Source organism: Ylistrum balloti, unplaced genomic scaffold, assembly GCF_031769215.1.
Source record: "Ylistrum balloti isolate Yb309-2 unplaced genomic scaffold, AGI_CSIRO_Ybal_v1 Utg371138, whole genome shotgun sequence".
NCBI classification, from domain to species: domain Eukaryota; kingdom Metazoa; phylum Mollusca; class Bivalvia; order Pectinida; family Pectinidae; genus Ylistrum; species Ylistrum balloti.
Window position 1 is genome coordinate 173,445 of NW_026782624.1, and position 14,436 is coordinate 187,880.

The following is a 14,436-nucleotide window of genomic DNA, read 5'->3' on the forward strand; positions in this document are numbered from 1 at the left end:
TAAAAATGAAACGGCCAAAACAAGGGACCAATGGGATCCTACAAACAAAATTTCAGAAAGATCTGTCTTGTACTTTTCAAGAAATAGCAGTAACAGACCTTTATAGTCAAAATCCAGTATACCCACCTCTCAGCCATAACTAGGAACTTAGTGTAAATTAAATAGGAAATTTGAGAAAAAACATCCTGTATTCCTAAGAAATAGTGAAAACAAACTTTAATTGTCAAAATACAAAATGGCTAACTGTCAGCCATCTTGTTTTTCTGTTCAGTCCTAAAACTGATTGGGAAATACAAGGAAGAAAGAGGAGCTCATAATATTAGATCTGAGGAAGATACATCAAGTACTTCTCAAGACATACTGGTAACAACAAAATTTCATGTTAAAATCAAAGATGATCATTTGTCAGCCATTTTCTGATCAGTCTAAAAATTTAACAGGCACAACAAAGGACATCAGGAAATCTACACAGGAAATTTAAGAAAGATCAATCTTGTACTTTTCAATAAACAAAACTGCTTATGGAGAAATAGATGGATGGATTGACTGATGGACAAAGGACGACAGATGACTTATGTGGGATGATGAATTACAGATGTTGTGTGATTCTATCTGATGATGATGGGCTAGCACACACAGTACAGATTTACCACTGTCAACAAATATCTTAAAGGTAAATAAATTCCTGCATTATATTCATTCATTATCAGGAAATCATCTATGAAATGACTTTTTATATATGGAACGACCTTTGACCTTTCACAATGATCTATAATATCAATCCAAGATTCTTACATGCTACATCATTCTGCCACAATAAACAGACTTATGAAGTTATCATCATGTTACACTACACTCAAGGTAATATCAAATGACACAATTGATATTATCACAATGCGTAGCTACATGATTTGTTTTGAAAGCAATGCTTCAAATAGAGTATATATCTGATGGAGCTGCACTAACCAGTTTTGAGATTTCTGATTGGTCAATAGGTTGCTTTATAGGATCATCCATCATTGACCAATGACAGTTTGTTGATTAAGAAGAGATGATCGAGGGGAAATCTTATTTCCTTTTTACGTAATATTGTGCTTTCAAACCATATTTATGGATGATAATAAATTGATAGAGAGCAAAGGCCTGGATTTTTATTGACAAAACAGCGCTTCTCTGGTTCAATTTTTCTCATGTCAAAGCAAGTATTGATAACTAGCTGGCACTAGATGAAGTTATCTATAAAGGGAGACAACTGTGTTCTAAAATGGCATTCACAAAGCATAGATAGGAAACAAGAATCAGCAAATTTTTTCAGAGATATTTGCATCAAAAGCCACAATCTCAATCTTCAATAACACAAAGTTCACCTGACACCCAATTTTCAAGAAAAGATTTTTCAACTTTAGCATATTTGACCTCTGTGAACTTGAAGGTAAGTCTTAATTCAAAAATAGGGTCAGGGCAGAACTTCAGAAAACTCTATCCCATGTTTTACCTGAACAAATATGAGTAACCTTCATCTTCTGGAATGATAATTCTTAATGGGTATTAAACTATTCTACCCTTGTGACATTGAAAAAACGTTCAATCATATGAGAAAAATATGCGTACTCCAACCTAAATAGTCCTCCTGATCAAATATCAGTTTTTAGCTGCTTATAGTTTTCTAGAGGAAGATCATAGTTGTCAGACGGATGGACAGCTAGATGGATGGATGGACAGATGGATGGACAACAGATTACATCTGATACTAATCTGAATTCCTTTTGATCGTGATATGAAATTTACCTCCACTTGTGTTGCCTGAAGCCTGAGCATCGGTCCCCACACACCAAACATGGCTGTCCTTCATCTACCTCCTGTACCACAATCTCCTGTAAAGACAAAACAGAATCGTGAAAAAGCATTTTTAGACAAGTAAAGAACATGCATTCAACATTTTGATAAGCTATTAACCAAATTACATTACTCAATGAATTCTCACTGTGAACAGATTTACTGGGATCTCTCAAAAATTTTCTTTTAAATTAATAACTGAAGTACAATTCATCACTCAATGCTTTCTCACAGATTTATAGGAGATCCCAAAGAAACTTTGATAACATCTTCATCAGTTAAACATCAGATGTTTCTTCTTTTATCTGTTGGACATATAATTCTGTCAACAATACCACTTGTCAGTTCAAAAGTCAGTCTGTCAATTGATCTATCTACTGGAATCGATATAGAATCCGATCTCAATGTCAAACTCAGCATGCACAAGTTAGGACCAATTAAATGTGCTTAATACACAATTTACAAATTATTCATCAAGTACTCTATGACAAAAAGGAATAACAAACTTTGTCAAAGGATGACATCTTGCTGCCTAAAATTCAAACAAGCATAACTAAGGAGTAAGAGGGGTTATGGTCCGAAACATTCAATATTCATGGAAAAATTCAAGAATCCCTAGGGGAAGGAAACACAATGGGCAGACAACAGCCCAAATGGACCCTTGATGTAAAGCAACTGTAACTGTCATTGCTTACTATCTAAAGATGTTGGACCTGCTACAAATGGAGTTACATATTGTAAATACCAACTAGTACCTGAAATAACAGTTCAACAATGATGTTTCAACATGTTTGGTTTTGTTAATAGTAACACTGGATCAAACTCCCATTAGGTATGACCAATGGAAGAAGGGAAGAATTGTAATGTTTTTATTGCTCCTTCGAGGCCAATATTGGCAGCCTGTATTTCTATACAGCATTGCTAGTACAGTATCATACATCCAGCTTTGTCCTGGGCAGAGGTGAGTGTGATGAGACCCTGGGCTGGAGGCAGTTCTACACCAAAGATATATTTGTAATGACTAATGAGAGTTACACAGACTATATATTGTTCCTTAAATAAACGAAATCAGCCTCCACAGCACAGGAATGGTGTTTTAGTGTAAATATTCCTGGTTAAGTCTTGTCTAGCCTGGTGACAGACATGACCATTACAATTCATTATCACAGATGATAGTCTGTAATAGATTCTATTTATAACCAATTCTCAGCCATGCAATGATTACTAAATACATCGTCTTGTCTGTACTATACTGATGACACTGAACTATTGTTTGATAATAAAACATGAATCATCTCTCATTACATTGTATCATATATTCCTCATATGAAAGCTGTACTTTTTTAACAACTAATTTGATGATTTTTTTTTCTTATGTTTTGACTCTCACTACCTTGTAATTTAAACACAAATAAATCATGTTGGAGATGATAGTTTTCATCCATCATCTGACAACCTTATTATACTCACTTTGAAGCATTTAACATACAAGGCATAAGAAGGTCAAGGTCATATTTGGACCAAATTTGCAACCTGTCCTCTACAGATGAATAAGCCATAGATCATTAACATCATGATTCTAGGCATTACAGCTCATAAGAAGAAGTCTGTAATATGGACAAACCATTGCATGAATACAAGGCTTCAGATCAGACAGGTAAATCTCACTGCCTTGTTTCATTGACTTTGTGTTATCCAGTGGTGCCAGGTTAGACAGGTATCAGATTGCAGAAGCAAATCTTACTGACATGTTGTGTCCCACAGGTGTCAGAATACACAGGCAAATCTCACTGACAGGTTGTGTCCCACAGGTGTCAGATTATACATACCATGTCCCACAGGTGTCAAGTTATACATACTATGTCCCAAAGGTGTCAGATTATACATACTATGTCCCATAGGTGTCAGATTAGATTTTTCGATATCAGTAATCTTGTGGTAGGTAGCAAGTTCATAAGAGTATATGTACATTACCAACAGATGTACTATATCAGGTATTTTGTACAATCAAAGGTATTCTTTCTCTGATCAGTTGCATGCTTGCTTACTCCTACAAGTAGTTTTGACTGTTCAATCACTACTGATTTAATAGATTTGACATCAAATACAGTGTCATAGCTTGTGTGATGTCACTAATCTGTTCTGCTATGATGTTCTTACATCAGATACAATGTCATAATTTGTGTGTTGTCACCAATCTGTTCTGCTATGATGTTCTTACATCAGATACAATGTCATAACTTGTGCGATGTCACCAATCTGTTCTGCTATGATGTTCTTACATCAGATACAATGCCATAACTTGTGTGTTATCACCAATCTGTTCTGCTATCAAGTTCTTACATCTGATACAATGTCATAACTTGTGCGATGTCACCAATCTGTTTTGCTATCAAAATCTTGTCAAAAACTGCTACTGCTAAAAAAAAGGATAACAAATCTGCCCACTGTTGATATATGACCTTGTTCTCAAGGTCATGCTTATTTAAAGTGTTTATTCTCAATGGTGACAATACTATTAAGAAATGATAAAAAGGTTTCTTTCTTTACCAGTATTTTGCTGTTACTATAAATAACAACATCAATGTGTTTACTAACGTTTACATTTTACATACAAATTAACGATAGGGTAATGATGGATAGAGGTGAGAAAGGCTACACAAGTACACAGGTAACACTACCTGTTGTACATTACAAACCAGATGACAGATGGCCTGTTACCTCAGTGATATATTGATACATACAGGCAACTTTTATCTTACTGTAGTCCTTTGTAGATTCCATTGAACAACACAACGTTGTGAAATGTGAGCAATTTAAGTGAAATTTTGGAAGTTTGCATTCTAAAAATTGAAAACCAAACTAAAATATTACAGGGGAAGTGCTGATCGCCACAAATCTATTCATATAGTAACCTTGACAGGTAAATTTTAGAGAAGTCAACCTAGAAATTTTGATGTATATACAAAATAATTTGAAACTTTGTGTGGCAATACCCGCACCTTCACAGACATCAGGTCTGTCATGACCGGCGAGGCAACAGTGATGTACCATAGAGATGTGTCTGTAGAAGTGAAGGAGATAGTCCCTGTTTTTTAAGATCCCCACAATTTTAAAAAGCTTTGCAAAAAATCTAGCCTTCAAGAATAAAATTAGATTTGAAATATCATGAGATTCAATACAATTGATATATCTCAATAGAAATATGTTTCACGCTGCATAATTTGTCTGATGAAGGTGAAGTTGTCATCGAAATGTCACTAATGAATTTTCTAACATATTGTGATCAGAGAATATCTTATCCAAAAGAACATAATATTATGACTGTTATGACGACTTTTTTTGCGATCAATTTGTTTATAATCAGATCATATTTCCTTTCAGTCCTGTTATCTATCCTCTGAACTTGGAACAGTATGGTTCAACTATGGTCAAACGGGATTAAGAACATTAGTGCTAATTCTGTGTCATGACATAAAATATATGTTCTATGTTCCTCACCCCAAGAATCCAGCTTTGGGACTTTGATCATTCATTTGGGCTATTCTAACAGCTTGCTGGAGGTCAGGAAGGTCAACTTACACATCAGATGCCAAGAACCGGCAGTCAGTCAATACAGGAATGACCTCTCAGTGTTACAGGGCCTTGGCTTTCTTACAATATTCTGTATCAATATTTTTGAGTTAACGACTACAACCTTCAGACGTCCCAGATCAATTCTATGTATTATGTACTTCAGAAGATATCGAGAAAATATTTTAGTATCCTATGACAAATAAAATTTTTACTAGATAAATCGTGAAAGATTTTAGCACCCATAAAGAATATTGTTTTGAATAGTCCTGTTTCCTGATTGTTATTTGATTCAATTCTTTAAACCACTTTATGCAAGTTTTCTTGTTTGTTAGCTTATCGTCCTGTATACAGTCAGGATCATTTTGAGGTAGGGTCACTTCCTACCAGCTCTTCCCTCGTATCACATCATCAATCTTTAAGGCTCTACACACTTGCAACTATTCCCAGTATTGTTAATTCAATCCTTAACTCTCTCCCTACCAGCCCCTCTTTCCAGCATTACAACTTCAATCCTTAAGTCTCTCCCCACCAGCCCCTCTTTCCAGCATTACAACTTCAATCCTTTAGTCTCTCCCCACCAGCCCCTCTTTCCAGCATTACAACTTCAATCCTTAAGTCTCTCCCCACCAGCCCCTCTTTCCAGCATTACAACTTCAATCCTTAAGTCTTCCCACCAGCCCCTCTTTCCAGCATTACAACTTCAGTTATATAGTCTCTCCCCACCAGCCCCTCTTTCCAGCATTACATCTTCAATCCTTAAGTCTCTCCCCACCAGCCCCTCTTTCCAGCATTACAACTTCAATCCTTAAGTCTCTCCCCACCAGCCCCTCTTTCCAGCATTACAACTTCAATCTTTTAGTCTCTCCCCACCAGCCCCTCTTTCCAGCATTACATCTTCAATCCTTAAGTCTCTCCCCACCAGCCCCTCTTTCCAGCATTACAACTTCAATCCTTTAGTCTCTCCCCACCAGCCCCTCTTTCCAGCATTACATCTTCAATCCTTAAGTCTCTCCCCACCAGCCCCTCTTTCCAGCATTACAACTTCAATCCTTAAGTCTCTTCCCACCAGCCCCTCTTTCCAGCATTACAACTTCAATCCTTTAGTCTCTACCCACCAGCCCCTCTTTCCAGCATTACAACTTCAATCCTTTAGTCTCTCCCCACCTGCCCCTATTTCCAGCATTACAACTTCAATCCTTTAGTCTCTACCCACCAGCCCCTCTTTCCAGCATTACAACTTCAATCCTTTAGTCTCTCCCCACCAGCCCCTCTTTCCAGCATTACAACTTCAATCCTTTAGTCTTGCCCCACCAGCCCCTCTTTCCAGCATTACAACTTCAATCCTTTAGTCTCTCCCCACCACCCCCTCTTTCCAGCATTACAACTTCAATCCTTCAGTCTCTCTCCACCACCCCCTCTTTCCAGCATTACAACTTCAATCCTTTAGTCTCTCCCCACCAGCCCCTCTTTCCAGCATTACAACTCCAATCCTTAAGTCTCTCCCCACTTGTGGTCTTTCCAGTATTAGAACTTCAATCTTTTAGTCTTTACCCACAAGTCACTCTTTCAAGATTTACAACATCCGTCCTTCAGTCTCTCCTCACTAGCCCCTCTTCCTACTATTTTCCATCTTCTAATTTAGCCCCTCATAAATCATAAGCACCAATTTTGTATGTGCTTTAACTGGAAGATTAGAGAAAAATACTCAATTCAAATGTGATCATTCTAAAAGTGATATGACCTGTTGCTGTGGTTACAATGAAACAGAATTCTCCATCAGAAATTTTCATTTCAGTTTCTTTCAAGATTAAGAATAATTGTAATATTTATAACGTATTGTCAGAATATTTCAATGTACAAGTGAATGGTTATTTTCAACACAATACTTGGTTACCATAGAAACCTTTTATTGACACCTGTAATTACAGAAATACAGAATATAATATATATGAAGTGTATTTTATTGTGAGGGTTAAACATGTTCCTATAATGTAGCGCTCAACATTATCCTGACAGTATAGAGATTATCTCAGTCTTAAAAAGGAACAAGATCCATATGCTATCTACCACCTTAGCTCTACAGTTAATTATAACACTGCATCCAAAACAGATAACACCCACATGCTGATTGACTTACTACCTTCTTGTCAAATGTATCTATTTGGCTATTCATTCATAAACAAATCATAAGCTGACCTCAGTTCATTAGAAATAGATAAAGCCAGTTTGTGAAACTACAGTTCCATCATCAGTATCCCAAGTAATAAACATCAGAAAAAGTACCCGAGGAGAAGGTCAAACCTGTGTTCCCCTACTGTAGTGACTGAAGGAGGAGGTCAAACCTGTGTTCTCCTACTGTAGTGACTGAAGGAGGAGGTCAAACCCGTGTTCTCCTACTGTAGTGACTGAAGGAGGAGGTCAAACCTGTGTTCTCCTACTGTAATACCTGAAGGAGGATGTCAAACCTGTGTTCTCCTGCTGTAGTGACTGAAGGAGGAGGTCAAACAACCTGTGTTCTCCTACTGTAGTGACTGAATGAGGAGGTCAAACCTGTGTTCTCCTACTGTAATACCTGAAGGAGGATTTCAAACCTGTGTTCCCCTACTGTAGTGACTGAAGGAGGAGGTCAAACCTGTGTTCTCCTGCTGTAGTGACTGAAGGAGGAGGTCAAACAACCTGTGTTCTCCTCCTGTAGTGACTGAATGAGGAGGTCAAACCTGTGTTCTCCTACTGTAGTGACTGAAGGAGGAGGTCAAATCCGTGTTCTCCTACTGTAGTGACTGAAGGAGGAGGTCAAACCTGTGTTCTCCTACTGTAATACCTGAAGGAGGATGTCAAACCTGTGTTCCCCTACTGTAGTGACTGAAGGAGGAGGTCAAACCTGTGTTCTCCTGCTGTAGTGACTGAAGGAGGAGGTCAAACAACCTGTGTTCTCCTACTGTAGTGACTGAATGAGGAGGTCAAACCTGTGTTCTCCTACTGTAGTACCTGAAGGAGGAGGTCAAACCTGTGTTCTCCTACTGTAATACCTGAAGGAGGATGTCAAACCTGTGTTCCCCTACTGTAGTGACTGAAGGAGGAGGTCAAACCTGTGTTCTCCTGCTGTAGTGACTGAAGGAGGAGGTCAAACAACCTGTGTTCTCCTACTGTAGTGACTGAATGAGGAGGTCAAACCTGTGTTCTCCTACTGTAGTACCTGAAGGAGGAGGTCAAACCTGTGTTCTCCTACTGTAATACCTGAAGGAGGATGTCAAACCTGTGTTCCCCTACTGTAGTGACTGAATGAGGAGGTCAAATCTGTGTTCCCCTACTGTAGTGACTGAAGGAGGAGGTCAAACCTGTGTTCTCCAACTGTAGTGCCTGAAGGAGGAGGTCAAACCTGTGTTCCCCTACTGCAGTACCTGAAGGAGTAGGTCAAACCTGTATTCTCCTACTGTAGTACCTGAATGAGGAGGTCAAACCTGTGTTCCCCTACTATAGTAACTGAGGCAATGGGTCAAACTGATTTGTAATAAACAAAAGTATGGAAAAGATATCAAAATTAACATATCTGATAAAGACATACTTTATTTCTTCATATCATCTTCCATGTTAATGAAAATATGTTACGTACTGGAATATATTTGAATTTACTATAGAACCCTCCTAATGCACTGCGATAAGGCAAATGAAGAATTTTAAACAAAGGTATATTGTCTGCACATGATACAGAAATAGCCTACTGTGAAATGTTATCATTTATCAGTGAAGATCTAAGATATCAGGGGACCTTATACTAATCCTTTACAGATCCTAAAAATTCTTTAAAGTTCTGAAATATCTGATTTCTGAAATAAATGAACAAGCCCAGGTCAGCACTATGTTTGTTGTTTCCTAAAATATAAATCACCATATGCTTCTAAAGGAAAGCGCTGCAAGGCTGTCTCAAATAGAAGCTTGCATGGTGATTAACTTAAAAGAACACATTTTGTTTCTTCACCTACATATAAATTGTAACTCACTTTTCTTTAAAAAAAATGTTCATAAAAGTTCATTTGTAATATATGTACTGTCCAACCCCACCATACCTAGGTTACCTGGTTTCATTTGATATCACCAATAGAGAGGAGAACACCTGAAAATTGATGACCAACTAGGTTTCATACAAAGCTAGCTGAAATTATCATGGTCTGAACGTTAATTGAAAGAATGACAACTCAGTCAATAGTGTGATGCAGTGACCGATTCAATCATACTAAAATGTGTAAATTGGCATCATTGTTCAATTTTATAATGATTAACAGCCAGATAATTCAACATTGATAATCTGCAGGTTCGCAACAAGACAAACATTTTAAACAGTCAGGATTTACATTTGGCCTTTAGTATATTGTTAAAAGATTAAAAACACTGTTTATGACAATAATTGAAAGTAAAAGTAAAAAATCAGAGGTGAATAGTATATTGTTAAGATAAGTATGGTACATGGCTTCATGAAAAATCTAAAGCCAGGCAGAGGAAAGCGATAAAATATCAATGATAACTAGATTTATTTCAAGGTAACCAAAACGATTATATGATGATACCAAGTCAAATTTTAGGTGATGAAGACAAGCAAATAGGAGTTATCAATGTGCAGAATCTCATTCAAGTATTCCTCATAAAACTGCTTCACAAAATGTATATATGAAATGCTGGAGTAGTTCTAACTTATATTCTGAAGAACAGAAAACCTCCAGAATTTCTATTACATATTGACAATAACATTGACCTTGATCTTAGTACCTGCAGGTCACAATTACATAAAAAATATGGGGCAAAGCCACAACTGGCCGGTTGCAGGATGAGTGCAATTTTATATGGTATTTATAAGACAATTAAAGGTGTTTCATTTGTTGAATATGTAGAATATATGTTATAAGAGAGAAAGTCCAGTTGTATTTTATGAATTGGTGCAGAAGAAAGGCATTTGAAGAAAGAAGTTGCAGTCATTTTTGATTCGGAGTTGTTAAAAAAATAGACAATGGACATCTAGGGCCCCAAGGTGATTTATATGTGGAATTTCAGGAAGATTCTTGTGGTAGTTTCTGAGAAACTGTGATAACAAGAAAAGTTTCAGAAATGGACAACAGATGATGGACCACAGACGACTGTTGATTTGATCAGCCCACTATGGATGGTGGGCTAAGAACTTGACAGCTTCGTTCTTTATCTTTGTACTGTAAAGTGTTTTTATTTGGCGGGGGCTATAATCGCAATTTGCTTTCAAAGCGCGAATTTAAAACTTACAGTATTTTGACGTCGTAACTTGATATTGAATTTGAGTACCATTGAACTATTTTGAAGATGTTATAATCATAGAAAATAATTCAGTGAAACATTGCTGTACACAATTTAATATTGGTATTGTAATACTTTTCCCTGTCAAACCATGGAAAATGACTAAGTTCCAAAGCCCGGAAAATCCAGAAAAATGTGCAGAATGAATCCATAATATAAGGTGCACATCTTCAACATATACATAAACATCCTACAAAGTTTCAAGCTTCTACATCAAAAACTCTAGGAAGAGTTGATTCAACAAACTGGTACCTCTTTTCCCACCCGCCGACATTCACCATACTATAACCCGGATTTGCACTATGTGCAACCAGGCCAAAAATTGTCCTTACAATGAATAGGCATTGAAAAGGAAGCATTCATTCCTATTTAAACTACATGCATGACCTTTGTATTGTGAGGGCACTCACATTTTCAATTCTTCAATGGATACTTGCAGAAATATTCAAAATCAATTTATATGGTTGTTACATGGATTTCCTTTTGACCAACTTAATTGCTCTGTTTTATCTTTTTGAGCTCCTAAATGCTGCATTACCCATACTTTATGTAGAAGTTTGTAAACAGAAATCAAATATGAGGCATATTTGTTACTAATTGGGTTGATAAATCACACAGAAATCAATTCCCTTGCACAAATATAACCCATCACTGATATAGATTTACAAAAAAATAGAATTCATACTTCATGCCCTTTTGATCTCACCATCACAAATTAACCACACAGTGAAACTTGAACAACCAATGAATGTTTACTCTATGTTATCAACAATGAAATCAGTAATGTTATGAGAGTTCAAACGGTCCTAATTTAACTAAAGCCACATGTCTACATCAATATGGCAAGTCAACCTACTCCACCACCAATCACAGCACTAAGGGGTCAAAAGTTCAACTGCAGGTTTAGGATTTATAATTTACCTGCCTAGCATAATCTCCATACAGGTAAAGTATATATAGAAATATGAAAAAATTGTAAAAAAAAAAGCAAAGGTGCATGATTTAGACCAATATCAGACCTATTTAATGTGCTTGAACCTATAACAAATTATTTAAGTATACACAGACCACATGCTGGTTGATACTGGGACAAATTAATTTTCTTTAATTTTGACAGATGCATAAACACCCATCAGCCTTTCCCTCTAGTAAACCATTCTTAAAGGGACTGCAAGTGTCTCATGATCAACTAACCTGTTCAAAAGATGGTCAGCCCTCTGGTGACCTATGAACTCCTGTGGACCTCACAGATTTGTAAAAAATTGTTCAAATCTGATTTACATAACAACTGCAGTATAGTAAAAAGAACTGATTACTGTTGTAATGTGACTGCCATGGATTTCATGAAACTGTGTAAAGGTTCTGTCGTTTCAGTGTGATGGCACTAACAATCTTTCCATCATGCAGTGGCCCAATCATACATGCATACTGCATTTACACCAGCCTATGCAAGAACATAACCAACACAAATAAATCTACAAAATTACTTGACTATGATGTTAATAAAATTAAAACAACCAACAGCTGATGCCATTGACCTGTCCATTCCTTAACAACCAATTTGGGCATTTTACACTGTGACCAATTCTTCTATAAAGATCTTCCTCTAGGAAGAAGTTTTTGAATGACATTTACTCTGTCCTTTCAGTTATTTTATATAGCTGTCAAAAATCAGTCCTGTTTGATTTTTGACAGTTCTAGTGTAAGTACACCATGGCAGGGTTAGCGAAATCCACTCGTCCGCTCGTCTACACGAGTCAAAGCTACTTGTGGGCGAGTGATTTGTTTCAGCTACTTGTCCGGCGGGCGAGTGAAATTTATAGTTCTGACTATTGAATATTCCATAATAAATGACGTTTATCAACTTAAACACTCTTAAAATTAATTGAAATCCACTGATAGTCAATCAAATACATTGATGTAGTATCCTTGTTTACCCCAAGTATCAAGACTCTGGCTGATCCACACTATGCAAAAACCACAAATGTGTAAACAAAGTTGCTTTGTGTACGTAGTTACTGTCAAAAAGTCGATGTTCTCGCTCGCGTTAACAGTGAATTAAATATGAGTAAAACAATAAAAGCAAGTGTTGAGTTCAAACATTTGATATAGAAATTGATAATTAAATTTGTGTTCCTTAAATTATGTTTTGTTGCCTTTTTTCTTCTGGTGAGTAAATATTGGATTCGGGCAAGTGAATTTCAAGTTACACTTGCCCGACAGACAAGTAGCTGGAAATATTTTTTTCTAGCCCTGCATGGGCTTACTCCTTCACATACTTCATGTTTTTTATCCAATAAATATGACCAGAGGCCTTTACATTTTCAATTCTGCTTCCATCATCATCCAAATGTTTCCAGGTTCCAGAAATCTGACAGAACAAAACCATAAACTGCTCCATTTTCTGTCAGTGTTTTGGCTGCGGTTACCCAATAGACTTCCCCATGGGTGAAGTGCGCTAAGGCTCAAGTGCTTTTTGACAACTTCGTACAAAGTAAATGACCATGAGGTTCTTTCAAGAGGAAACATCTCTAGTGTTATTAGTACACTGCTCAAAATGAGTCCTGTGCCAATTTGGTAGATTCATCTACACTGAATACAATGTAGGTGACTTGAGTTTTGAGCAGATGTACCATGCCGTCTAGATGTCTGACAACTTACCAGATCTGTCAAGATGTCTGAAAACTTAACAGGTATTTGTAAATATCTGACAACTTCCAGATCTGTCCAAATGTCTGACAACTTACCAGATCTGTCTAGATATCTGACAACTTAACAGATCCGTCTAGATGTCTGACAATTTACCAAATCTGCCTAGATATCTGACAACTTACCAGATCTGTCTAGATGTCTGACAACTTACCAGATCTGTCTAGATATCTGACAACTTAACAGATCTGTCTAGATGTCTGAGAACTTACCAGATCTGTCTAGATGTCTGACAACTTAACAGATCTTTCTAGATGTCTGACAACTCAACAGATCTGTCTAGATGTCTGACAACTTAACAGATATGTCTATCAATAATTCTTGTTGGCAAAGTTGGTCGAAAGCAAAATCCTATATGGTTGAGTAGATGACACCACACTCCACCTTTCAAATCCTGGCAATCACCCTGACAACCCATGAAATAAATAGCCATACCAAATAAGGTAAATACATTTTTTCCCATCCTTTGATACAGTTGATGTCCTCTTTGCAATACAATCGAAGGTTCTATTTTCCCCAGAAGTTTGAAGTTCCTATGAAGGGCCAGGCATTCACTGGAGATAAATCATTCCAGTTTGTTGAGTCTGTGCTACATACATAGCCATTACAAAGTTATCTCAATTATCAGTTAATTCAAAATTAATTGATGTGGGAATTTCAAATTTATTGGTTTGGTTTTATGGTTTGGAAGATGTTTTCAACTTCAATTTCAGAAAGCATCTGAAATATTGAAAAACTTTGAATTGTCAGAATCAACCATTCTGATTTCATGAGAAACTATTGATTGCATGTTCTCTCTTTTTATGTCTTTTTTAATGATATGAAAAATTCATGAGTGTTTCTGATATATTTCATACAGTACTCCCTTTTTCCGATTGTAATGAACCAACACATTTATAAATACAATTAAGATGAAAAATGGAGTAAAGACCAATTTCTAACCTTCAAGGACCTCAAAATTCTGAACGTATCTTTTAACCACTGATTCATCAGGCT

At 36.7% G+C, this 14,436-nt stretch overlaps 1 protein-coding gene across 1 annotated transcript in view; it reads right to left on the bottom strand.

Moving 5' to 3' along the window:
* LOC132561024 (prickle planar cell polarity protein 3-like) overlaps positions 1-14,436 on the bottom strand; it is a 47,912-nt gene that overhangs the window by 12,660 nt on the left and 20,816 nt on the right. Inside the window, exon 2 of the mRNA XM_060225743.1 lies at positions 1,789-1,874. Coding sequence (XP_060081726.1) covers positions 1,789-1,874 — 86 coding nt within the window. The remainder of the gene's footprint in view (positions 1-1,788; positions 1,875-14,436) is intronic.